Genomic DNA, 27,079 nt, shown 5'->3' with positions numbered 1-27,079 from the left:
AAATAATCATGTTTCTATATTTATTTAAATAAAAATAATACTGATCACAGCCCCTGCTGTGCTTGCAAACCCTCTGGTCCCTCAAATGTTGGCTCCTCCTCACCCCCCTCCCTGTGGCTGCTTTTCCTTCCCATCCCAGGGGGAAATATGGGACATTCCCCCATACACACAGGGCCCTCCAAGGATGGGTGCAGGGCTGGTTTAAGGTTTAATCCCAGCTTAGTGCAGTCAGGGTTTGCTCCCTCCCTCCCAACCACGTGACCCTCGCAGGGCTTTAAATAAATCAGATTTCCACCCCTTCAGCCCAGGGGGGTTTTGTGCCTTTAATGCCAAACTGTGGCACTGCTGCTCCAGAGCTTTGTCCTGGGGGAAACCCTGGCCATAGCTGGGACTGGGAGTGACTGGAGGGGGGGCAGGAGGTCAGCAGCAACATCTCCTCTCCTTCCATCCCTGCTCTGCAGGAAAATCTGTCCCAGGGTGGTTTGGGGCTGGTTCAGGAGCAGTGGCAGCTCCGAGGAGCTGCTGGAGCAGAGCTGGGATCCTGCTGGGAGACGGTGGAGCTTTAATCCCACTGAAGGCTCTCCAGCTCTTCCTCCAGGATGTGGAAATCCAGGTGTCTCCAAGCTGTGCAGCAAAACAGGCAGAGATTTCAGGTTTTTTTCCAAGTCCTTTTGTCAAGACAAAACATTTCCACTCTCCTCAAAAACGCATGGCAAAGAGCCGAGCTCTTAATTGCTCTGAGTGCTCTTGGTGCTGCTGCTCCTCCACAGAAACCTGGGGTTTTGTTTAGATTCCAACTGTTTCGTGGGGATTTTCTTTTTTTTTTTCTGGGAAATTTAATCCTGTCCAGAGCCTTTGAGGCCAGGATCCCTCTGGAAAGGTTTTTCCCAAGGATCTGACTTCCCTTTCTTCACTGCACTGTTTCTGTGCTGCTCTTTGTCCCCCTCCTTTCCCATGTGCCTGAGGTGGCTGCATTTCTCAAATTCCACGGGGCTATTGGGTGTCCAGGATGTCATTCCTGGTGCTTTAAATATCTTTATGGAAAGGGGAGCTGGGCTGGGATCCCTGTGCTCAGCTGTCCCTGCTGAGCTGTGTCACCCCCCTGGGTCAAACCCAGCTCCTGGGGCCGCTCCCACCCTGCAGCTCAAGGCATTCCTTTCCCAAATATCCTCATTTTGCACCCAAACTTCCTCTCAGCCTCGTTCTCCTGTACCAGGAAGAGGCCTTGGGGCACTGGAGGAAAATTCCTGTTCAACAGAGAGTGGAAAACCTTTCCCACTTCCAGCCTTTCTGGAGTGAACCAGCAGTGCAGGGCACCTGCTGATCCAGGGGCTGTGACTCCCTGAGTGTGGGGATCCTCAGAATCCTCAGAATCCTCAAGATTGTGCCCAAGGGAAAAATTCCTGCTCAGAGTTTTGCTGACATTTCCCACTTCCAACCCTTCTGGAGTGAACCAGCAGTGCGGGGCACCTGCTGATCCAGGGGCTGTGACTCCCTGAGTGCAGGGATCCCCAGAATCCTCAGAATTGAGTCTGAGGAAGAAATTCCTGCTCAGTTTTGCTGACAATTCCCACTTCCAACCCTTCTGGAGCGAACCAGCAGTGCGGGGCACCTGCTCATCCAGGGGCTGTGACTCCCTGAGTGCAGGGATGCTCAGAATCCTCAGAATCCTCAGAATCCAGGCTGCTCCTGCCCTGGGGATGCTGCAAGTACCAGGGAAGCACTGACACGACCCTGGCAGGGTGGGGACAATGCCAACCCTGAGCTCTCCCAGCACTGGGGTGGCCCAACTGGCCAGCAGTGGCCCCATTGTTGCTGCAGCTGAGCTCTGGCCACTTGTCCCAGGTTAGGGAATAAGTGCCCAGTGTTCTGAGCTGCTGGAATAATGGCTGGCATTGGGATGCCTCGCTCAGAGCTGCCCTGAGCTCACCAGGAGCCCAGGCAGAGCTGAGGGCACAGAGAAAGGCAAAATATCCCAGAACAAAGGTCCTTTGTGTGCTCCCGTTACTGGGCTCCTTGTCAGCTCCAAACCCAAGTGGGAATGTGCATCCAGCCAAGGGCTGCCCTTCCCTCCCATCCCTGCAGCCAGCACAGGTTGGAATCCCATCCCTGGGAGAGGCCAAGGGCAGCTTGGAGCAACCTGAGGATGTCCCTGCTGACGGAATGGGATGAGGTCTAAGGTCCCTGTTTATGGGAATGGGATGGGCTCTAAGATCCCTGTTCATGGAAATGGGATGAGCCCCAAGATCCCTGTTTATGGGAATGGGATGGGCTCTAAGATCCCTGTTATGGGAATGGGATGAGCTCTAAGATCCCTGTTCATGGAAATGGGATGAGCTCTAAGGTCCCTGCCCATGGAAATGGGATGAGCCTCAAGATCCCAGCTCATGGAAATGGGATGAGCCTCAAGATCCCAGCCCATGGGAATGGGATGAGCTCTAAGATCCCTGCTCATGGAGATGGGATGAGCTCCAAGATCCCTCCCAGCCCACTCCATCCTGTGCTTCCATGAGTCTATAATGACCTGGCAGGAAGTTTTCCGTGGATCCACCTTTCCCAGGCTACCAACCTGTTCTCCTGACTCTCAGGATGTGGCTTTGTCTCTTAACAAGGAATTCCTGGCTGGAATTCTGCAGGGTGGGATGGGAACGCTGTGAGCCCGGGGTCTCACATTCCCCAGGCTCTCACCTCCCAAGGGAATTCAAACCAGCTGACAGGGGGAGGATGCCTTGCCATGATTCCTGATTTATCCCTGTGGCATTCCAAGGGTTTGAGATAGGAATTGTTTTCTTTTTCTCTGAGGCTTCTCAGCTTCCCAGGAGGAAAAATCCTGGGCAGAGGGATTTTAACAGAGAATGTGAGTGCTACAGGTTGGATATTAGGAAAAGGTTTTTTTACAGAAAGAGTGGTAAAGTTCTGGAATGTTCTGCCTGGGGAGGTGGTGGAGTCCCCATCCCTGGGGGTGTTTAACAAAGCCTGGATGTGGCACTGGGTGCCAGGGTTCAGTTGAGCTGTTGGGGCTGGGATGGACTCGATGATTTTTAAGGTCTCTTCCAACCCAGTGATTCTGTGAAATCCGTGAATTCCAGCAGGGTTGGTTGGGCCCTGCAGCCACACACAGCGTTGCAGGATTGCCGTGTTTGCTGAGCAAATAAAAGCTCCACGAGGAGGAGCAGAATTCCTCATTTCTCCGGGCCTTGCAGGGGCCTTGCAGGAGTGAATCGATGCCACCTCACAGCCAGGAGCACAGAGTGCTGAATAGGCCTTTTCAGTTTGCCTTGTAAACACCACTGGTAATCTCTCCGGGGATTAAAAAATAAATAAACAAACAAACAAACAAACAAAAAACAGTTTAAAACAAGCAAACTTTTCCCTCCAAGCCTTCCTCTCTTTCGGCTGGGAAATGGGGGCAGGAATCTGGTAAAATGGTAAGGAAAAAAACCAGAGAATTGATATTTTTTGAGAGGCAATAGTTAGTGCTGGAAAGCTTTGCTGGAGGAGGGAGGGGGCAGCTCCATACTCTGGTGATGCCTAAAATACCTGGCTCAGGAATTCCAGAGCAGGGAAGCTGTAGAAACTCAGGACAAATCCATTCCCATGCGGAACAATTCACCGAGGAACTGCAAAGGTGATTTCCGGACACAGCCTTGAGGGCGACATTTAAAGGATCCTTAACTCCTTGTCTGGCTCCCGTGAGGAGTTTTCCTGCTGGGATTCACCTTTGGGGCTCTTTGAAGTGTTCCAGCCGGGTATTTACCCTCCACCCCAGTTCCAGTAAATGCAGATCACTCGCCCTGCTGGCTTTAATCCTGGTTTTTGACCGGGTTCCAAGCAGGGTGATTTCATTTTTATGCCTAAATTCCTCATTGCCGTGTGAAACTGCTCCTTCCCCTCGTGTCATGTTCCTGCCTGCTGTTAATTATCCGGCTCGCTCTGCATCCCCGGCAGCATCCAGGGATTGCTGCCGTTCCTGCCAGGCTGTAAAAGCAAAAGTGACAAAAGTGATGTCATGGCTTTGCTTAACAAGTGTCACTTTCCCTCGGAAAGTCAATAAATGCCACCGCTTCCTTTAGCACACTGGGGGGGAAAAAACCCCGACAAAATTAAACAAAATTAAACAAAATCAAACAAAACAAGAGGTGGTCGCTAAGAGTTCCTCCTTTGAAATCCGTGCTGGGGAGAGCAGCTGTGAAAAGGAATTTTGTTTTTATCCCACAAGGAATGCGGCTGGAGGGTGGGTGAAGCTGCTGGAACCCCGGGGGGCTGTGGGGCACCCCACATTGCCCGGCCCGACCCTAAATTCCCCCTGGAATCCCACATTTCCTGCCCCAGCCCGACCCTAAATTCCGTCTGGTATGAAGGTTGTGAGTGCTTTGCTTGCAGCAAATCCCAGCTTTGGGACCCTGTATGGATCCCATATGGGACAGGGTGAGTTCCTGTCGGAGAGGAGCCTAGGGCTGGGGACAAGCACAATCCCATAAAAGAATCCCATAAATCCCAGCTCACAATCCCATAAATCCCAGCTTTGGGATCCTGTATCCATATGGGACAGGGCAAATTCCTGTCAGGGAAGGAGCTGAGGGCTGAGGACAACCACAATCCCATAAATCCCATAAATCCCAGCTTTGGGATCCTGTATCCATATGGGACAGGGCAAATTCCTGTCAGGGAAGGAGCCAAGGGCTGAGGACAAGCACAGTACCATAAATCCCATAAATCCCAGCTCACAATCCCATAAATTCCTGCTTTGGGATCCTGTATTCAAATGGGACAGGGTGAATTCCTGCTGGGGAAGGAGAATTCCTGTCAGGGAAGGAGCTGAGGGCTGAGGACAACCACAATCCCATCAATCCCAGCTCACAATCCCATAAATCCCAGCTTTAATGTGAACTCCGAGCAGGTCCAGGTGTAGCTGGAAAAATGAGCCCGGGGATGCGAGACCACGGGCAGGGAGAGGCTCGGGTGTGGCAGGAGAGGCTGCAGCGAGCCCGGGGCTATTTTTACCCCTCTCTCAGCTCCTCTCCTCTCCCAGGTTTATATTTAGCAGCCTGGAGCTGCTGGCATTCCTGCAGGAAGGGTTTGGATTTGTGGAGCAGTTTTGTGGCAGTGAGGAGCTGATTCCCTGTAAACCATCCACAGCTTTTTTAGGGAGGGGAAAGAAGATGGAGACACCACTTCTCCTCATCCTCCTCATTCACCCGAGTGTTTTTCCTGTTCCCTGCATCTTTCCTGCCCAGATTTGATCCTGACCAAAGGACCAAAGGAGGTTATGGATGCAGACACCACTTCTCCTCATCCTCCTCATTCACCCGAGTGTTTTTCCTGTTCCCTGCATCTTTCCTGGCCCAGATTTGATCCTGACCAAAGGATCAAAGGAGGTTATGGATCGGCTCAGTGGGGGATGATCAAAGCAGGAATTGCTCAGCCAAGCACCTTCCCTAGATTCCAAAATCCTGCTTGATGTCCTGCTTATCCCATTCCAGCCCCTGCCAGGCTGGGATTTTGTCCCCAGCGCGGGACCAGGAGCTGGATTCACTTCTGGATCTCCTGAATCTTCTTTGGAGCCCAGAGCATCCTCACTGTGCCTGAGCACGTTCCTGCAGTGCTGGGAAAACATTCCAATGTCTGAAACCGGGAGTGGAGGTGTCTCAAACCCTCCGACCTCCCTTCCCACCCCCGGCAAACCCCCCCAGCCCCGACCCCAGGCACGGCACGGCCGAGCCTTCAGCCTCAGGAAGGTGGGAGCTGAGCGGGGGCAGGGAATCACCGGGATTCAGGTGAATTCCCGGGATTTTCAGGGGATTCACCCACTGCAGGGTGCCGTGCCTCACCGCAGAGCCTGGCAGGCGCCCAGCCGAGTGTTTATATTGCTGAGGGATCATCTTTTAAAGCTTTCACAGGCAGGCACGCCGGGCAGGGCGGTGCCGTTGTCCTGGCGACGGGGATGCGGTGTGAGATCAGTCTGGAGCGCTGCGATCGCCCTTGGGCCGTGCTGATGAGGCTGGGAGGGGGCTGGGGGGGCTCCTGAGAAGTTTTGGGATGATTGAGCTCTTCAGATTGGGCTGGGGGCTGAGAGCAGTGTTACAGTCCACGGTGGTGCTGATAAACCTGGGAGGGGGCTGGAGGGGCTCTGGGGACAGCCAGGGGAGAGCAGGAGTGGGGACACCCAGGGGGAAGAGGCTGAGCTGCTCCAGACACGGGATGTTCAAGAAAGAGCCGCTCCTTGTTGGGAAAATCATCCCTGAGAAGTTTTTGGGGTCTGTTTGGTACCAAGGGGTGATTGAGCTCTTCAGACTGGGCTGGGGGATGAGAGCAGTGTTAAAGTCCAGGGTGGTGCTGATAAACCTGGGGGGGCTCTGGGGACAGCCAGGGGGAAGGGGCTGAGCTGCTCCCTATGGGGAGAAAAATCATCCCTGAGAAGTTTTTGGGGTCTGTTTGGTACCAAGGGGTGGTTGAGCTCCAACCACCCCTTGGTACCAAACAGGATGAGAATGAGAGCAGTGTTAAAGTCCAGGGTGGTGCTGATAAACCTGGGGGGCTCTGGGGACAGCCAGGGGAGAGCAGGAGCAGGGACACTCAGGAGGAAGAGGCTGAGCTGCTCCAGACACGGGATGTGCAGGAAAGAGCCGCTCCTTGTGGGGGAAAAATCCTCCCTGAGAGGTTTTGGGGTCTGGTACCAAGAGGTGATTGAGCTCTTCAGATTGGGTTGGGGGGTGAGAGCAGTGTTAGAGTCCAGGGTGGTGCTGATAAACCTGGGGGGCTCTGGGGACAGCCAGGGGAGGGCAGGAATGGGGACACCCAGGAGGAAGGGAGGAAGCTGCTCTGGTGGTCTGGGATGTGCGGGAAAGAGCTGCTCCCTGTGGGGAGAACAAACATCCCTGAGAGGTTTTGGGGTCTGGTACCAAGGGATAGTGCTGCCAGGATGCTGCCAGGATGATTGAGCTCTTCAGACTGGGTTTGGGGGTGAGAGCAGTGTTAGAGTCCAGGGCTGTTGATGGAAAATCCCTGGTGGGGATGTCCAGAGGATGAAGGATGCAGGAGGAGCATCCCCACACTTCTGGGCTTGGGAAGAGGAGAGGAACAGACCCAAACCTGCTCAGGCCTGAGGCTGGAAGGGGCAAAGCTGTGGCTGGTTGGGGGTGGGACACTGATGTCCCATCCCTGGCAGTGCCCAAGGCTGGGTTGGACAGGAGGAATTGCAGCAGGGCTGGAGCCCAAACCCTACACAGGCAGCACTTCCAGCCTGATCCTGGCAAGAACCAAAGCAGGAAAGGCAAAGCCGCGCCCGGGGCCGGCTCCGTGCCCCGAGGGTTTTCTTCCTTTAAGGGTTTTATTGCCTTAATCTGATCTGCGGTTAAGGCGATTCTGACGCCCAGCGGGAGGAGGCCCCGGGAGCTGGGATGGAGCTGGGATGGAGCTCAGAGCATCTCCCAGGCTGGGATTTGGGGCATCCCCCCTGCCCATGCTGCCCCTCTCAGCATTTCGCTGCTGGCTCTTTGTTGCAAGGGCAAAGCCGAGGCCACACTGTCAGGGGAGAGGAATCTCATTTTCCTGGGAGAAACGTGGGATTGAGTCTTTTCCATCATTGTTTTGTCTTTTTCTTGTTTTCCTTCTGTTTTCACCCTGCATTCCCCCTGCCCAGGCATTCCTGGAGTTTCCAAGGCACAGCCTGTGAGTGACTGAGTGTGCACAGCCCTGCCCTGGGCTCAAAAAAAAAAAAATCACAAAAAATCATCCTCCCTGCCCCTGCTGATCAGAGCCTTAAAAACACAAAGAACCCAATTTCTGTGGCTCCTCTTCTGCTCTGACCCAGAGAAAGGATGTCCCAGGGACCCCTGGTGGGGGGGGGGGAGAAAATTCATGTCCAGACATTGCCATCCCCAAAGAGCAGCAGTTGTGGTGTGGGAATTGGGGTGGGGATGCTGCCAACCCCAAAAAGCAGCAGCCTTGGGGCTGGGGGCCCATCCTGGTGTTGTCCATCCCTCTGAGCCTGCTGTCCCCTTTCCCTGCAGGGCTCTGCCGTCCCTGGCAGCTCGAGGGAAGATGAACAAGATGAAAAACTTCAAGAGGAGATTTTCGCTCTCGGTGCCGCGCACGGAGACCATCGAGGAGTCCCTGACGGAGTTCACGGAGCAGTTCAACCAGCTCAACAACCAGAGGAACGAAGGTGAGGAGCCCCTGGGCTGGGTGAGAGCCTCTCCAGCCCTCCCCAGGCACCCTCGGGGGCTGTGGAAGCATCTGCCCCTCGTTCTGTGTGAGTAACACCTCGGTTAAAGCTGCAGAGAGATTTATCCTTCACCAGGAAAGCCGGAGGATGGGAGGGAAAGGAATTTGCACAAAATGGGGAGCTGTGGTTGAGAGTGGGAACGTGTGGGATCTCCTCCTGCCTCCCCAAAAGAGGGGGGTGACCCCTTTGGGGGCTTCAGCTGCTGTTCCCAAAGCCAAAGGGGCTGTTCTGTCCTGGGCAGCACCCGGGGCTCGCTGGAGCAGCCTTTGCCCCTCCTTGCGCGTTGGTTTTTAGCAGGCAGGGAGATGAAGGGTTAAATCCAAACCTGGCTCATCCCCTGAACAAACACAACCCCCAGGGCAGGCCGGGGCACATCTCAGGGAGATGAGGGGTTAAATCCAAAGCAGGGCACATCCCCTGAGCAAACACAGCCCCTGGAGCAGGCAAGGGCAGAGCCAGGGCTTAAACCCAAAGCTGGGCACAGATGCAGGCTGGGGCAGGCTCAGGGCAGGCTGGGGATGCTGCAGGCACTGGGAGCAGCCCAGCCTGGGCAGCCGTGCTCGGGCAGAGCTTGGGCAGGGCTGGGCTGGGCTTGGGCAGAGCCTGGCAGAGCCAGACAGAGCTTGGGGAGCCAGGCAGAGTTGGGCTGGGCTCAGGGAGCTGGGCAGAGCCTGGCAGAGCTGGGCAGAGCTTGGGCAGAGCCAGGCAGAGCCAGGCTGGGCTCAGGGAGCTGGGCAGAGCTTGAGCAGAGCCAGGCAGAGCTGGGCAGGGCTTGGGGAGCCAGGCAGAGCCTGGGGAGAGCCTGGGGAACCAGGCAGAGCTGGGCAGAGCTTGGGGAGCCAGGCTGGGCTTGGGGAGCTGGGCAGAGCTTGGGCAGAGCTTGGGCAGAGCTTGGGCAGAGCTTGGGGAGCTGGGCAGAGCCAGGCTGGGCTCAGGGAGCCGGGCAGAGCCTGGGCAGAGTCAGGCAGAGCTTGGGGAGCCAGGCTGGGATTGGGCAGGGCCTGGGGAGCCAGGCTGGGCTCAGGGAGCCGGGCAGAGCCGGGCTGGGCTCAGGGAGCTGGGCAGAGCCAGGCTGGGTTCCCTCCAGGGGTAAATGCCAGGCACACGCGCTGCCTCCTGCCAGCTGTGCCACAGCCTGGCCCTTCCCGTGCCCCCAGCTCCCTTCCAGGCTCTGTTTGCCCTCTCTGAAGGGGCTGAGCCCTGATGTCAGTGCCTGGCACTGGCACTGCCCAGCAGGGAGGGCCCGGCTGTGCCAGCCAGGCTGCCCGGGGTGCTGGAAGCTCGTTCAGGGCTGCAGCTTTTCCTGGGGCTGTCTTGGGCTCTCTGTGTCCCCATGATCCAGAGCCCACCCTGGTGACAGCCAGGGCCAGCTCAGGTGGTCCTGGCTCCAGGGACAGGGGCAGATCCCAGCAGGGATCAACACCTGCGCTCTCCTTTCCTCAGGGAATTGCCTGGAGTTTGGTTTCCCTCCAGCCTCAGAAATCCCAGGCTCTGAAAATCCCAAACTTTGGTGGCTCTGAGTGCCAGAATCACAAAATCAGGGAAGATTTGGGTTGGAAGGGACCCCAAAGCTCCTCCCATTCCACTTCCAGCATCCCAGGCTGCTCCAGAACTGCTCTGGCTCCTGTGAGGGGACAGGCAGGGGACAAAGCTGCCCCATCTGGTGAGAAATCCCCAGCCCTGTCCTCCCCATCCCCTCATTCTCACCACCTCACCCCCACAGATGCTGATAAAAGAAGGAAAACAGGTTTGTTTGTTTGTTTGTTTTCCAGGCTGGAAAATCAAACAGCTTTCCAGCCTGGACACATGCTGTCACCAGCAATGTCACCTTGGAGGAGCCTGAGGCTGTTTGTCACAGAGGGATCAGGGCTTGGTGGCTTTGATAAGAGCTGGGGGCATCCAGAAGCAGCTCCCAAACACCCACAGCCTGCTCTGCCCTCCCAAAATTCAGTGTTTGGGCTGGAAAGGACAAACCAGAGCCACCAGGGGAACACCAGGCCCTGAAGAAATGATGATGAGGGGGAGGAAGGAGGGTGAAGAACCCAAGCTCAGAGCCTGGAGAGGAGGCAAAGAAATTCCAAGTTCTAATTCACACTCAGCAAAGGAATTCAAAGTTCTGAGGCAGGCAGGCAGAGGAGGGTCCTGGCCCCTTTCCTTGGGAGATCAAAGCTTGTTTGGGCAGAGGAGGAGTTGAAATATATAAATATATTTATAAAAAGGGCTGCCTGTGTCTGCTTCCCTTCCTTTGATATGGCAGCAGCCTCCTTCTTTCCCTGCCAGGGAATTCTGCCCGCCCACAGCTTCACCCTGCAAGGTCCTGCAAGGTCCTGCAAGCCCACAGCTTCACCCTGAGTTCCCTGCAGGGTCCTGCAAGCTCACAGCTTCACACCAAGGTCCTGCAAGCCCACAGATTCACACTCAGCTCCCTGCAGGGTCCTGCAAGGTCCTGCAAGCCCACAGATTCACTCTGCAAGGTCCTGCAAGCCCACAGATTCACCCTGAGCTCCCTGCAAAGGTCCTGCAAGGTCCTGCAAGCTCACAGATTCACACTCAGCTCCCTGCAAGGTACTGTGAGCCCACAGCTTCACCCTGAGCTCCCTGCAAGGTCCTGCAAGGTCCTGCAAGCCCACAGATTCACCCTGAGCTCCCTGCAGGGTCCTGCAAGCTCACAGATTCACACTGAGCTCCCTGCATGGTCCTGCAAGCTCACAGATTCACTCTGCAAGGTCCTGCAAGCCCACAGATTCACACTCAGGTCCTGCAAGGTCCTGCAAGCCACAGATTCACACTCAGCTCCCTGCAAGGGTCCTGCAAGGTCCTGCAAGCCCACAGATTCACTCTGCAAGGTCCTGCAAGCCCACAGATTCACACTCAGCTCCCTACAGGGTCCTGCAAGCTCACAGCTCCACACTGAGCTCCCTGCAAGGTCCTGCAAGCCCACAGCCTCACACTAAGGTCCTGCAAGCCCACAGCTTCACTCTGCAAGGTCCTGCAAGCGCCAGGGGCAGCTCCAGCCCTTGGGGATTGGGAATTTCCCGGTGGCAGAGCAGGGCAGGGAGGGCTGGGCTGGCCCATCCCCGCCCCGGGGCAGCCCAGACCACTCTCCCCTCACCTCCGCCAGCCTTCTGTGAGTTTTTGCCTCATTTCCCCATCCTTTAGGATCCACTTGTCAGAAAAATCACTCCACAAACACCAGAGGTTTGTGCCCAAAAAGGAGACAGAGGAGTCCTTTGACTTTATTCCAATAAAGGGAGAGGCCATGGGGCATTGCCCTGGGATCTCTCACAGTTTTGGAGGACGCAGCCTCCTTTTTATCCCAATTTCCCTCTCTCTTTCCCCATTTCTGAGGTACTTGAGAGGTTCACAGTCCCCAAAACATCTGATACCAAAGATTCCCTTCTAACGTACAACCCTCCCTTTTCATTTTTAATTGTTACAGAATTTAGGGGTTTCCACCACAGTTTCTTTCACTTTTCAATATCCAATTTCATTGATCAGCAAACCTAAAGTTTATTTGTAAAAGCAAAAGATCTTTTTCCATTCACCAATCAGTGGAATCCTTCCCATTGTTTATCTCTCATTTTTTTTAACACTCATCTGTTTATCTCCTGGTTTTATCTACCAGCAGACCCACAGCTTGTTTGGAAAGACAAATCCTCCATTCCTCTCACACTGGAGTATCCAGTTTGCAGATTTACCTCTGATTTTACATCAAATATGACAAAAGTTTGATCCACTGCTCTCAGAGCTGCTGGTTTGCAGGCTGCACCTTTTACCCAGCTTTGTTTTTGTTTCACCTGTGGGAACCAGCACAAATTCACCCAAAATATCATTTCCAGCAGGTTGGTCAGCCTCTGTTCAGCCAGACCTCAAACGTCCTTTGCTGTCCTTGATTAAAATTTGCTTGGCAAACGAGGAAGTTCAAAAAGATTCGGTCCAGTTGAATTAATCCACATTATTTTCATACCTGCGGTTAACTCAGGGGACGTTTCCTGATTGTTGCTGTAAAAACAGATGGAGGGGAATGGACAGGGAGCAGAGGAGGGGTTTTACCAAAGCCCTGGCACCGTTTCAGCCCCTCTGAAACCCGCTGGCACTGAGGGCTGGGCACCCAGGATCCCCCAGCTCTGCCCTCCCTGTGCCCGTGGCACAAACCCACGGCCCTTGCCAGGTCACTGGCCTGCCAGCTCTCATCCATCAGCCCAGCAAACTGCAGCCAGGGCCCAGCCCTGCTCAGCAGCCCTGAAAATCCAGCCCTGCCTCCACAGCCATGAGATCATCCCTGCAGCCGGGATTGTCCCCCGGGACAGGGCAGGGACAGGGCAGGGCTCAGCCTGGGGCACTCCCCAGGGACTTTCACTGCTCTGGGGAGGAAAAATCCCTCTGGGGGTGTTCATAGGGACAGGGAAGGGATGAGAATCTTGACTCCAGGCTTCAGAAGGCTGATTTATTATTTTATGATAGATATAATATATTATATTATATTATATTATATTATATTATATTATATTATATTATATTAAGTTATATGATATATTACATTACATTACATCATATTACATTATATTATATTACATTACATTATATTATATTACATTATATTATATATTACATGACATTACATTGCATTATATTACATTATATTATATTACATTATATTATATATTACATTTTATTACATTTTTATTACATTACATTACATTCTATATATTATATTACATTATATTACATTACATTACATTATATATTACATGACATTACATTGCATTATATTATATTATATTGTATTATATCATAATATATTATATATTACATTTTATTACATTATATTCTATATATTATATTACATTATATTACATTACATTACATTACATTAATTATTACCCTGATTTAACAAGTATGATCACAGAGAGGCAGAGGTCTCTCTGATAATGGCACAAAAAGCTTCTGTGTGTATTTTAACACAGCTGCCATCTGAATTCGAAAATGCCATGGAACAACCAGGGATGAGGAAAAGGTCGATGTTTGTCTCTGAGAGGGACAAACAAGCTGTCATAGCAAAGCATGAAGTCAGCAAAGATGTTGTCTGAACTATCGCGGGCTGGACCGTGACAAGGAAACGACAGCGCAATTTCTTGGGAATCAAATGCAATTCTACCAACAGCACTTTATCATTTTATCATAACAACATACATATCATTATAAGAAAATGATATATTACAACTATACTAAAAGAATAGAAGAAAGGATTTCATCAGAAGGCTCGAAAGGAAAGGAATGGAATGATAAGAAAATCTTGTGACTGATCAGAGTCCTGATCCAGCTGGACTAGGATTGGTCATTAATTAAAAACAACCCCATGAGACCAATCAAAGATGCACTTGTTGCATTCCACAGCAGCAGATAATTCTTGTTTTTCTTTTACTCTGAGGCTTCTCAGCCTCTCAGGAGAAAATCCTGGCAAAGGGAATATCATGGAGACAGATCCCCTTTTCTGCAGGGATTTTGGGGGATTTTGGGGGTTTTTTGGAGCATGGCTGCAAAGCTGGGAGGAGGGAGGGATTTGCTGCTCCATGCTGCTTGACCTTTTCTCCACCCCAGCACATCCAGTGCATCATCCTGGCTCCCAGCACACCCAGTTTGGTGCTGCCTCCTCAGGAGCAGCCCCTGGAATCATCCTGGTAAAAACAGGACCACACTCCCTGTACTAAAGTGATTTCAGCATTTATTTATTTATTTTATTTACTAAAAGTGATTTCAGCATTTATTACAATAAAAAGAAAGGCCCAAAGCAAGGGGTTCTAAAAGTGATTTCAGCATTTATTATACTAAAGGAAAGGCCCAAAGTAAGGGGTACTAAAAGTGATTTCAGCAGTTATTTATTTATTTTACTTATTAAAAGTGATTTCAGCATTTATTATACTAAAGGAACGGCCCAAAGTAAGGGGTACTAAAAGTGATTTCAGCAGTTATTTATTTATTTATTAAAAGTGATTTCAGCATTTATTCTAATAAAAAGAAAGGCTCAAAGCAAGGGATACTAAAAGTGGCAGAGCACTTTTTAGTGATTTACATTTGGGATTTCTGTCACAGCCCTGTGGCAGGCAGGCTGTGCTTTGGCAATGCTGAGGGTGGCAGAGCCCCAGGAATCCGGAGCAAAACTCAGAATTCCTTCTGGATATAGAGAAGGAAGAAGAGATTCCCCAAAGCATCCCTGCCCCGCTCTGGCTCCTTGGTGCTCCTGCCACCCCTCCAGCAGCTCACTCTTGTGAAAAACGCCAATCGCTTGTTTGTAAAAGTTTAAAAGTTTAATAGTAATAAAATGGTTATAAAAATAGTAATACAATTAGAGTAATAACAATTTGGACAATTTGAATTAGGACAATATGAGACAATAGAGACAAAGAGTTATGGATGTCTGGGTACCTTTTCTGGGCAGCATGAGCCTGAAAAAGGCCCCACATTAACAGAGGATTAACCCTTAAAAGCAACAGCCTGTTGCATATTCATACACCTCATCCATGATGCATAAATTCCATTCAAACACAGGATTCTGTCTGGGCAGGGTCAGCTTCTTCCTCTGAATCCTGACAGCGCCTTTGAGGCAGGAAGAAGTTCATTTCTCCTGATAATGGAGCAATAAATTCTTTTTCTCTGAAAGATTCAGGTGTCCCGTGGCTGCTGTCTCACTGCGAGTCCTTTCTTTAAAAAAAGTATCCTACATAGCATAGTTTCTATTTTAACATTTTGTTATAACCTAAAACTATATTTAACACACTGCTTAAGAGAATTAACATAGCATCACTTTCTAACACAACACAGATAATATTCATTTGAATATTTGCGAAAAGCCAATCATAAAATACATGCATTTTTCACACTCTGCTTTCTTTTCATCCCCAGACCTGGCTCAGGGGCACCTGCAGCTGGCACAGCTGGGCAGGGAGGTGGCAGCTGACGGCAGCCCCGTGTCCCCGCCGGAGGGACAGGGCCGGTCCCCGGTGGCCGCCGTGCGCTACCGCAACCACGGCCAGCGCCGCTGCTCCATGGAGGCAAGTGCTGGGGACAGGGGGACGTGGGCACAGCTGGGTAAGTGCTGGGGACAGGGGGACGTGGGCACAGCTGGGTGTCACCTCCCCGCTGGCTGGGACGTGGCAGTGTCACACACGAGCCCTGGCATCCTCTGCTGTGACTGCCACCGTGTGCCACCACACCCTTCCCTTGAGTGGCACTGTGGTGGTTGAGAGGATTTCAGGACAAGGGAAGAGATGAAAATCACTCCATATTCTTAGAAGGCTGATTATTCTATTCTATTCTATTCTATTCTATTCTATTCTATTCTATTCTATTCTATTCTATTCTATTCTATTCTATTCTATTCTATTCTATTCTATTCTAGGATACCGACAGAAGGCTACAAAGAATGATAATGAAAACAAATCACTCCTTCCAGAGTCCCAACACAGCTGGACTGTGATTGGTCATTAAGTTAAAACAATTCACATGAAACCAATCAAACATTCACCTGTTGGATAAACAATCTCCAACCACATGCCAGAGCAGCAAAACACAGGAGAAGCAAATCAGATAATTATTGTTTTCCTTTTTCTCTGAGGCTTCTCAGCTTCCTAGGAGAAGAATCCTGAGCAAAGAGGATTTTCCAGAAAATATGATGGTGACACTGCCACGTCAATGGCAGAGCTCTTCCCTTTGGAATTCCTCGTGTCACCTCCCTGTCCTCTGTCCCCTTGAGGAGGTTCCAGGTTGAGGGTTCCAGGACGAGGGAAGAGATGAATCTGACTCCATACTCTTAGAAGGCTGAATATTATGTTATGTTATATTATGATGTTATATTATGTTATATTATGTTAAATCATATTAATTCTATTTCAATGATGTGACACCTGCCACATTCCAAAGCAGCAAAACACAGGAGAAGCAAATCAGATAATTATTGGTTTCCTTTTTTCTCTGAGGCTTCTCAGCTTCCCAGGAGAAGAATCCTGGGCAAAGAGGATTTTCCAGAAAATACGATGGTGACGCTGCCACGTCAATGGCAGAGCTCTTCCCCTTGGAATTCTTCGTGTCACCTCCCTGTCCCCTCTCTGTCCCCTCCTGCAGGACGTCAGCAGGCGCCTCTCGCTGCCCATGGACATCCGGCTGCCCCCGGAGTTCCTGCAGAAGCTGCAGATGGAGAGCCTGGAGCTGCCCAAGCCCCTGAGCAGGATGTCCCGCCGGGCCTCCCTCGTAAGTGGCACCGAGCAGGGGGGGACAGTGCCAGGCACGGCACCCCCGAGTGTCCCCTGTCCTGCTGTGCCAGCTCCCCTGGCTGTCACCGAGGTCCCCTCACGTTCCTGCCCAGTCCCAGCCCTTCCTGCAGCACTGGGAGGAGCTGAGGGAGCTGGGAGGGGTTTGGAGAAATCTGGGAAGGGAATGGAGAGTCCTGAGGGAGCTGGGAAGGGTTTGGAGAAACCTGGAAAGAGTTTGGAGAGTCCTGAGGGAGCTGGGAAGGGTTTGGAGAGTCCTGAGGGAGCTCGGGAAGGGTTTGGAGAGTCCTGAGGGAGCTCGGGAAGGGTTTGGAGAGTCCTGAGGGAGCTGGGAAGGGTTTGGAGAGTCCTGAGGGAGCTGGGAAGGGTTTGGAGAGTCCTGAGGGAGCTGGGCAGGGGCTCAGCCTGGAGCAAAGGAGGCTCAGGGGGAATTTCTGGCTCTGCACAACTCCTGCCAGGAGGGGACAGCCGGGGGGATTTGGGATCTTGTCCCAGGGAACAGGGACAGGAGGAGAGGGAACGGCCTCAGGCTGGGCTGGGGAGGCTCAGGTTGGACACCAGCAGGAATTTCCTCATGGGAAGGGCTGGAAGGGGCTGCCCAGGGGGGTTTGGAGCGCCCATCCCTGGAGGTGTCACCTGGAGGTGGCACTGAGTGCTCAGGGTGGGGATCGGGCATGGCCTGGGCTCGATGATCCCACAGGGATTTTCCAGCCTCAATAATTCCATGATTCTCCCTTCCCCACCTGCACCTGCTGGGCCATTCCCACCTTCCTCCCTCCCCTGTGCACACCTGGCTGCCCTCTCAGCCTGGCTCCTTCCCAAAGCAGGAGAGAGGGAAACCCTCCTGCAGCTCAGCCCAAATGCAAATGTGGATAAATAATGAATCAGCCTTGGCTCCAGTGCTGGCATTTCCGTTCCCTTGCTGCAGCAGCAGAAATAGGAACAAAAACTCTGTGCACAACAAAACAGGAGCAAAATCTCCCTGTGCAGACATCAGGTGTGCCCAGAGGTGCCCAGGTACCACAGCCAGGCCTCAGGAGGCATTTTGGGACCCAAGATGCCCGTTCAGGAGGAGGAGGAGGAGGGAAGGAGAGCTGGAATTTACCTGCCTGTGCTGTCTGATCAATAAAACAAAGCCTGGGCAATGTGTCATTAATATTCATGAGCCCCTCATGAATAAGGAATGTGGCTCTGGGGGTTGTTCCAGCACCTTCACTCCCCTGCTCAGGATGTGGCTTTTCCCAGGATACACAGAGGGTTTGGGCAGTAAATGGAGTAAAAATCCCAATTGTCAGTGCCCAGTGTCCCTGGAAAGCCTCCTGGAGGTGAAGCCATCCCTGCAGGAGGTTCCCTCCTCCCCAGTGACATTTTCCTTTCTCTCTCACAGTCGGATATTGGCTTTGGGAAGCTGGAAACCTACATTAAACTGGACAAACTGGGAGAGGTGAGTAGTCTGTGACAGCCCTGTAAGGAATTCAATGAAATTCAAAGGGCAGCTCGAAGCACAAAGGCCAAAAATCCTCAATATCCAGAAATTTCCAGAGCAAGTTTTCCTTGTGGAGCTCAGACCTGCTGCTGTCACCTCCAATGGTCCTTCTTCCAAAAGTTTTGGGCACACCAGTGCTGTGCCACCCTGGTGTTAGGAAAATCACTCCACAAACACCAGAGGTTTGTGTCCAAAAAGGAGACAGAGGAGTCCTTTGACTTTATTCCAATAAAGGCAGAGGCCATGGGGCACTCCCCTGGGATCTCTCCCATTTTTGGAGGACACAGCCTGCTTTTTATCCCAATTTCCCAGCTGCATTTCCCTTCTCTCTTTCCCCATTTCTGAGGTACCTGAGAGGTTCAGTCTTCCCAGAACACCTGATCCCAGTGATTCCCCTCTAATGTACAACTCTCCCTTTTCATTTTTAATTCTTATGGAATTTAGGGGTTTTCCTTCCCCATTGCTTCTTTCATCTTTCAATGTCTAATTTCATTGATCAGCAAACCTGAAGTTTATTTGTAAAAGCAAAAGATCTTTTTCCATTCACCAATCAGTGGAATCCTTCCCATTGTTTCTTTCCTCTCCCAGTGCTGGTTTTATCTACCAGCAGCCCCACAGCTTGTTTGGAAAGACAAATCCTCCATTCCTCTCACACTGGAAGTGTCCAGGCTGTGGATTTACCTCTGATTTTACATCAAATATGACAAAAGTTTGATCCACTGCTCTCAGAGCTGCTGGTTTCCTGGCTGCACCTTTTACCCAGCTTTGGTTGTGTTCCACCTGTGGGAACCAGCACAAATTCACCCAAAATATCATTTCCAGCAGGTTGGTCAGCCTCCGTTCAGCCAGACCTCAAATGTCCTTTGCTTTCCTTGATTAAAATTTGCTTGGCAAACGAGGAAGTTCAAAAAGATTCGGTTCAGTTGAATTAATCCGCATTATTTTCATACAGGGGACGTTTCCTGATTGTTGCTGTAAAAACAGATGGAGGGAAATGGACAGGGAGCAGAGGAGGGGTTTTACAAAACTGAATTAATCCTTGTTTGTAAAGACAAACCCAGCATTCCTCTCACTGGGAAATGTCCCTGTGATGGTGTTCACACGGGTCCCAGGATGAGGGAAGAGACGAGGATCTGACTCCATGTTTCAGAAGGCTTGATTTGTTATTTTATGATATATATTACATTAAAACTATACTAAAAGAATAGAAGAAAAGGTTGCATCAGAAGGCTGGCTGAGAATAGAATAGCAAAGAATGATAACAGAGGTTTGTGTCTCGGACAGACAGTCTGAGCCAGCTGGGCTGTGATTGGCCATTAATTAGAAACAACCCCATGAGCCCAATCCCAGATGCACCTGTTGCATTGCACAGCAGCAGATAACCATTGGTTACATTTTGTTCCTGAGGCCTCTCAGCTTCTCAGGAAGAAAAAACCCTAAGGAAAGGATTTTTCATGAAAAGATGTCAGCGACATGTCCCCATGTCCCCAGGGCACCTACGCCACGGTGTTCAAGGGCCGCAGCAAGCTGACAGAGAACCTGGTGGCGCTCAAGGAAATCCGCCTGGAGCACGAGGAGGGCGCTCCTTGCACGGCCATCCGGGAAGGTGAGGCCGGCAGGGGCCTCCCCCAGACCCCCAGGGGGATTTGGGGTGGCTGTGCCCCTGCTCAGCCCCGGGTCCTGCCCCGCTGTCCCCGCAGTGTCGCTGCTCAAGAACCTCAAACACGCCAACATCGTCACCCTGCACGACATCATCCACACCGAGCGCTGCCTCACCCTCGTCTTCGAGTACCTGGTGGGTCTGGGGGCTTCTCTGGGGGCTGGGGGGGTGAGGGAAGGACAGACTGACGCATCCTTCCCTCTGCAGGACAACGACCTCAAGCAGTACCTGGAGAACTGCGGGAACCTGATGAGCGTGCACAACGTGAAGGTGAGGGGCGTGCAGGGACCCCTGCCCTGTTCCTCGTCCTGACTGGGGGGTTTGGGGGCTGGGAGAGGCTGGAGATCCCCTCAGTTCTTGCTCTTTTTGCCCTTTCTGAGGCTGGAGATCCCCTCACCCTCCAGTTCCTGCTCCGTTTACCCTTTCTGAGCCTGGAGATCCCTTCACCCTCCAGTTCCTGCTCCTTTTACCCTTTCTGAGGCTGGAGATCCCCTCACCCTTCATTTCCTCCTCCCTTTGCCCTTTCTGAGCCTGGAGATCCCTTCACCATTCAGTTCCTCCTCCCTTTGCCCTTTCTGAGCCTGGAGATCCCTTCACCCTCCAGTTCCTGCTCCCTTTGCCCTTTCTGAAGCTCCCCCAGCATTTCCACCCTAAATAAAAATCACTGCACATTCACATTTCACTCATCCCATTCCGTGACACTTTCCCAGAACACAGCTCCAAGGGGTCTTTCCTGCCCACAACATCCAAATTCCTCAAGGCAGGTTGATTTTTAGTCCTAAATGCATCCTCATCCTCCTCCTCCTCCTCTGTGGTGGTATTTGTGGGTCCCCAGGACGAGGGAAGAGATGAGAATCTTGACTCCATGTTTCAGAAGGCTGATTTATTATTTTATGATATATATTTTATTGTATTATGTTCTATTTATTATATTATATTTATTATATTAATATATTAAAACTATACTAAAGAAAAGAGAAAGGAGACATCAGAAGGATGGAAAAGGAAGGAATGATAATAAAATCTTGTGACTGCTCAGAGTCCCAGCACAGCTGGACCTGTGATTGGCCATTAATTAAAAACAACCCCATGAGACCAATCAAAGATGCACCTGTTGCATCCCACAGCAGCAGATAATTATTGTTCACATTTCATTTCTGAGACCTCTCAGCTTCTCAGGAGAAAAATCCTAGCGAAAGGATTTTTTCAGAAAATATGTCTGTGACAATTCTCCTCCTCCTGCAGATCTTCATGTTCCAGCTGCTCCGTGGCCTGGCTTATTGCCACAGCAGGAAAATCCTGCACCGAGACCTCAAACCCCAGAACCTGCTCATCAACGAGCGAGGGGAGCTCAAGCTGGCTGATTTTGGTAGGTGAAGCCCTCCAGGATGGTGATGCAGGATTGGGAAAAAAAGGGGGGCAGCTCCTTGATGCGTGTCCCTGCCACCCTCAGGATTAGCCAGGGCCAAGTCTGTCCCCACCAAAACCTATTCCAACGAGGTGGTGACGCTCTGGTACCGGCCCCCCGATGTCCTGCTGGGCTCCACCGAGTACTCCACGCCCATCGACATGTGGTGAGCACCGAGCTGCCCGGGGGCTCTCCAGGACGGGTCGGGCGCTTCCATCCTCATCCTCACCGTGTTGGCTACAACAGAGGGGGGCTGGGGGGGCTCTCCCAGGGCTGTTTTCTCACCCCCAGGGCTCTCCCAGAACAGTTTCCCTGTCCCCTGAGGCTGTTTACACAAGAGGGTTTGGGGCTCTCCCCGAGCAGATTTCCCTGTCCCTTGGGGCTCTCCCAGAACAGTTTCCCTGTCCCCAGAGCTCTCCCAGTGCAGATTTCCCTGTCCCCAGAGCAGATTTCCCTGTCCCCAGAGCTCTTCCAGAGAAGATTTCCCTGTCCTTGGGTCTCTACCTGTCCCCATGTCCCCAGAGCTCTCCCAGTGCAGATTTCCCTGTCCCCAGGGCTCCCCCAGTGTAGATTTCCCCTGTCCCCCTGTCCCCAGGGCTCTCCCAGTGTGGATTCCTTGTCCCCCTGTCCCCAGGGCTCTCCCAGTGTGGATTCCTTGTCCCCATGTCCCCAGGGCTCTCCCAGTGTGGATTCCTTGTCCCCATGTCCCCAGGGCTCCCCCAGTGTGGATTTCCCCTGTCCCCAGGGCTCTCCCAGTGTGGATTCCTTGTCCCCATGTCCCCAGAGCTCTCCCAGTGTGGATTTCCCCTGTCCCCAGGGCTCTCCCAGTATGGATTTCCCTGTCCCCATGTCCCCAGAGCTCTCCCAGTGTGGATTTCCCTGTCCCCATGTCCCCAGAGCTCTCCCAGTGAAGTTTTCCCTGTCCCTGGGCTCTCCCAGTGCAGATTTCCCTGTCCCCATGTCCCCAGAGCTGTTTCCCCATCCCTTGGGTCTCGGGGTCGCTCCGTGCCATCCCCACCCCGCTGGGAGCGGTTCCACCTCCCGGAGCCGGTCCCGCTCCACCCGCGGGCTTTGTCCCCCGTGACCCCGGGTGTCCCCTGCCCTGCAGGGGGGTCGGCTGCATCCACTACGAGATGGTGACGGGCCGGCCGATGTTCCCGGGCTCCACGGTGAAGGAGGAGCTGCACCTCATCTTCCGCCTGCTGGGTGAGCGCCGTGCGCTGAGCGCGCTCCCCGCGCGGGGGCACTGCCTGCCCGGGGAACGGGAACGGGAACGGGGAACGGGAACAGGAATGGGGAATGGGAACGGGAGCGGGAATGGAGATCGGAATGGGAACGGGAGCGGGAATGGGAGCGGGAGCGGGAATGGGAGCGGGAACGGGGAATGGGAATGGGAGCGGAATGGGGAATGGGAACGGGAGCGGGAACAGGAGCGGGGATGGGGATGGGAACGGGAATGGGGAGCGGGAACGGGGACGGGAGAGGGAACAGAACAGGAGCGGGAATGGGAACGGGAACGGCACCAGGCGGGGCAGGGTGGGATGGGATCATGGGATGGGATAGACAGGAATGAACGTGGATGGGGTGGGATGCAGTGGGGAGGAGGGAAAAGGGAACAGGGATGAGCTGGAGTGAACAGGGATAGGATGGGATCCATGGGAACGGGAACAGGGATGGGATGGACAGGAATGAACAGGGATGGGGTGGGAAGAAGGGAACAGGGATAGGATGGGGTGGAGAGGAATGAGCAGGGATGAAGTGGGATGCGGTAGGAAAGAGGGAAAAGGGATGGGGTGGAATGGGATGGTCAGGAATGAAAGGGGATGGGATGGGGTGAGAAGGGGTGGGATGAAACGGGCTGGGGTGGGCTGACATGGGCAGAGGTGGGCACGTGTGGCTGGGGTGGGCAGGGGTCAGCTGGCATGGACAGGGGTGGGCAGGGGTCAGCTGGCATGGACAGGGGTGGACAGGGGTCAGCTGGCATGGACAGGGGAGGACAGGGGTGGACAGGGGTCAGCTGGCACGGACAGGGGTGGACAGGGGTCAGCTGGCACGGACAGAAGCTGCCTGCAGCCCCCTCCAGGCTGGCACAGGTGTAAGGATGAGAAGCTCCCTGCTGGCACTGCCACCCCCTGGGCACCTCAGTGCCCTCTCTCAGGGACAGCCCCAAACTCCTGGAGGTTCCAGCACACCCAGTGCCCATGGAGGTCCCCTGTCCCCCCACAGGAACCCCCACAGAGGACACCTGGCCTGGGATAACGTCCAACGAGGAGTTCAAGGCTTACAACTTCAGCCAGTACCGAGCCCAGCCCCTGATCAATCACGCCCCAAGGTACCCCAGGGGCAGGGACAGAGAAAGACTGGGGGGATTGAGGGGGTGGAAAGGGCAGCCCAGGCTCCTTTCGAGGCTGCAGTGCCACTCGTCCCTCCCTGTGGTTGTTGCAGCCTCCTGGGTGCAGCCCTGGTGCAGTTTTGGTTTTGTTTCCCCTCTCTCCCAGGCTGGACTCGGAAGGCGTCGACCTGCTGACAAATCTGCTGCTGGTGGGTGCTGGGGAGGGAAGGGAAGGGAAGGGAAGGGGCACCTGGAGCAGGGCAGTGCCACGATGTGGGTGGGTGGCACTGCTGGGATGGCCAGGGTGCCCAGATGTGTGATATGAACGTAGAGAGGTGTATAAATGCAGGTATATGAATGTAGAGAGGAAATGTGTGCTGTGAATGTACAGGGGTGCCCAGATGGGTGAGGTGAATGTAGAGAGGTACCCAGATCTATGGTGTTAATGTAGAAAGGTGCCCAGATGTGTGATATAAATGTAGAAAGGTACCCAGATGTGTGGTGTGGATGTACAAGGGTGCCCAGATGTGTGGAGTGGATGTAGAAAGGTACCCAGCTGTGTGGTGTAACTGTAGAAAGGTGCCCAGCTGTGTGGTATAACTGTAGAAAGGTGCCCAGCTGTGTGATATAAATGTAGAAAGGTGCCCAGCTGTGTGGTGTAAATGTAGAAAGGTGCCCAGCTGTGTGGTATAACTGTAGAAAGGTGCCCAGCTGTGTGGCGTAACTGTAGAAAGGTGCCCAGCTGTGTGATATAAATGTAGAAAGGTGCCCAGCTGTGTGGCGTAACTGTAGAAAGGTGCCCAGCTGTGTGGTGTAAATGTAGAAAGGTGCCCAGCTGTGTGGTATAACTGAGTGTTTCTGGCTTTTCTGGGGCGTTGTGCAGTACAGAGCCAAGGGCCGGATCTCAGCCGAGGCAGCCCTGCAGCACCCCTACTTCAGGAGCCTGGGAGAGAGGGTGCACCTCCTGCCTGACAGTGAGTGCTGGGTGCTGCTGCTGGCCCCAAAAATGGGGAAAAAATGGTAAAAAAGGGTAAAACAGGGGCTGCAGGCACCTCCCTGCTCCCTCAGGGGTGCCTCTGCAGCAGGGTGGGGCAGGGGCTGGTGGCTGTGGGAGCGAGGACTAATAATAATAATAATAATAATAATAATAATAATAATAATAATAATAATAATAATAATAAGCTACTACTATTACTGAAAATTAAAATAGTAATAGTAATAATAATAATAATCATCATCATAAATGCTACTACTTCTAATAATAAAAACATTATAATTATAAGAACCATAAATACTTAAAATGCTAATAATACTATATTATTACTACTAACACTAATAATAAAAAATAATAATAATAAACAAATAATAAACACTACTACTACTAATACTATTATAATAATAATAACCATAAACACTACTACTACTAATAAAATAAATAAAAACCTAATAATAATATTGATAATTATTAATAATAATAAATACTAATAATAATACTCATAAATGCTACTACTACTAATAATAAATATTATAATAATAACAACCATAAATACTAATAATAATACTACTACTAATAGTAATAATAATAAATAAACACTACTACTAAAAATAATAATATAATAATAACCATAAATACTACTACTAATAATAAAAATTAAAAAATAACAGCAGTAATAATAATTATTATAATTAATAATAATAATTGATAATAATGATAATAATAATAATAATAATAATAACAACAACAATAATTTGGGTGGGACGGGACGGGCTGACAGAGGAGCTCCCTGGAGGTGCCACCCTGGGGCAGGGCTGACCCCTCTGTCTGTGCCCCCTCTGCCCAGATGCCTCCATCTTCTCCCTGAAGGAGATCCAGCTCCAGAAGGACCCCGGGCACCGGGGCTCGGCCTTCCAGCACTCAGGTAGGGCCGGGCAGGGGCCGGGCAAGGCCTGGGCAGGGGCTGGGCAAGGGCAGGGGCCGGGCAAGGCCTGGGCAGGGGCCGGGCAAGGGCTGGGCAGGGGCCGGGCAAGGCCTGGGCAAGGGCCGGGCAGGGGCCGGGCAGGGGCCGGGCAAGGGCTGGCACCTCCCCAGCCGCTGCCAGCCTGGGGCAGCAGAACCCGAACCTGCCCCTTGTCACCCCATCCACCCGCCTGTCACCCCCGGTGTCACAGCTGGGGAACGGCCCAGGCTGGGAACCCCCTGCCCAGAGTGGGGATCTGTGGGGTTTGGGGGCTCTGAGCAGGGATTTGTGGGGTTTGGGGTGCTCAGAGTGGGGGTTTGGGGGCTCAGAGTGGGGATTTGGGGAGTTTGGGGGGGTCAGAGTGGAGATTTGAGGGCTCAGGGTGGGGATTCGTGAGGTTTGAGGGGCTGAGAGTGAGGATTTGTGGGGTTTTCCAGCTCCCAGTGGGAATTTGTGGGGTTTTAGGGACTCAAAGTGGGGATTTGTGGGGTTTGAGGCCTCAGGATGGGAATTTATGAGGTTTGGGGGGCTCAGGGTGGGGATTTGTGAGGTTTGAGGGACTCAGAGTGGGGACTCGTGAGGCTTGGGGGCTCAGAGTGAGGATTTGTGGGGTTTTCCGGCTCACAGTGGGGATTTGTGGTGTTTGTGGGGCTCAGGGTGAGGATTTGTGGGGTTTGGCCAGGCAGGAGGTGCTGGAAATGCACCTTTGCTCAGACAAACTGCCCTGCACCCCCTGATTTTTTGGGGAGACCACATTAGGACTGCTGGGCACAGCCTGACCTGGCATTGGGAGCAGCTGGGGCACATCTGGGGCACATCTGGGGCACAGCTGACCCCTCTCTCCGTGTCCCCTCCCCAGCCCGCGGCAAGAACAGGAGGCAGAGCATCTTTTAAACTGGGATTTGGCGTCGCCCTGGTTGCCATGGAGACGGAAACGCCGGGAAAGGAGCGGCTCCCACCCCACCCTGGGCAGAATTCCCGGCTCCAGCAGGACCCCAAAACCCCCCGGGAGCAGCTCCCAAACCCCCCCTGCATGGACCTGGGGCCTTGTCCCCCCCCTTGTTTGGGGTTGTCCCCGCTGAGAGCAGCTCCAGGGAGGAGATGCTGGCACCTGCCATGCCCTGGGAGGGTTTTGGGATGGGGATTTGTGGGGTTTTGGGCCTCAGGGTGAGGATTTGGGGGCTCAGAGTAGGGATTTGTGGGGTTTGGGGGGCTCAGGGTGAAGATTTGGGGGCTCAAAGTGGCGATTTGTGAGGTTTGGGGGCTCAAAGTGGCGATTTGTGAGGTTTGGGGGCTCAAAATGGGGATTTGTGAGGTTTGGGGGCTCAGAGTGGGGATTTGTGGGGTTTGGGGGCTCAAAGTGGGGATTTGTGAGGTTTGGGGGCTCAGAGTGGGGATTTGTGGAGTTTGAGGGCTCAGGGTGGGGATTTGTGGGGTTTCGAGGTTCAAAGTGAGGATTTGTGGGGTTTGGAGGGGTCAAAGTGGGGATATGTGAGGTTTTAGGGACTCAGGATGGGGATTTGTGGGGTTTTCAGGCTCAAGGTGGGGGTTTGTGGGGTTTGAGGGCTCAAAATGGAGATTTGTGAGGTTTGGGGGTTCAGAGTGGGGATTTGTGAGGTTGGGAGGCTCAGGATGGGGATTTGAGGGGTTTTCAGGCTCAAAGTGGGGATTTGTGGGGTTTGGGGGGCTCAGGGTAAGGATTTGTGGGGTTTGGCCAGGCAGGAGGTGCTGGAAATGCACC

The 27,079-nt window shown here is 52.6% G+C and overlaps 1 protein-coding gene across 1 annotated transcript in view; it reads left to right on the top strand.

Annotated features, from left to right (window-relative positions):
- CDK18 (cyclin dependent kinase 18) overlaps window positions 1-26,550 on the top strand; it is a 36,254-nt gene extending 9,704 nt beyond the window's left edge. Inside the window, exons 2-16 of the mRNA XM_036398583.2 lie at window positions 8,013-8,167; window positions 15,131-15,279; window positions 16,349-16,474; window positions 17,882-17,938; window positions 19,472-19,586; window positions 19,681-19,775; window positions 19,848-19,910; window positions 20,886-21,009; window positions 21,094-21,214; window positions 22,157-22,254; window positions 23,275-23,380; window positions 23,547-23,589; window positions 24,264-24,354; window positions 25,222-25,299; window positions 26,198-26,550. Of these exons, the coding sequence (XP_036254476.1) occupies window positions 8,044-8,167; window positions 15,131-15,279; window positions 16,349-16,474; window positions 17,882-17,938; window positions 19,472-19,586; window positions 19,681-19,775; window positions 19,848-19,910; window positions 20,886-21,009; window positions 21,094-21,214; window positions 22,157-22,254; window positions 23,275-23,380; window positions 23,547-23,589; window positions 24,264-24,354; window positions 25,222-25,299; window positions 26,198-26,232 (1,425 nt within the window). The 5' untranslated portion in view covers window positions 8,013-8,043 and the 3' untranslated portion in view covers window positions 26,233-26,550. The remainder of the gene's footprint in view (window positions 1-8,012; window positions 8,168-15,130; window positions 15,280-16,348; window positions 16,475-17,881; window positions 17,939-19,471; window positions 19,587-19,680; window positions 19,776-19,847; window positions 19,911-20,885; window positions 21,010-21,093; window positions 21,215-22,156; window positions 22,255-23,274; window positions 23,381-23,546; window positions 23,590-24,263; window positions 24,355-25,221; window positions 25,300-26,197) is intronic.
- Window positions 26,551-27,079: the final 529 nt, after the last annotated feature.

Source organism: Molothrus ater, chromosome 25, assembly GCF_012460135.2.
Source record: "Molothrus ater isolate BHLD 08-10-18 breed brown headed cowbird chromosome 25, BPBGC_Mater_1.1, whole genome shotgun sequence".
NCBI lineage: Eukaryota > Metazoa > Chordata > Aves > Passeriformes > Icteridae > Molothrus > Molothrus ater.
This window is presented reverse-complemented; position numbering and strand designations above follow the sequence as displayed.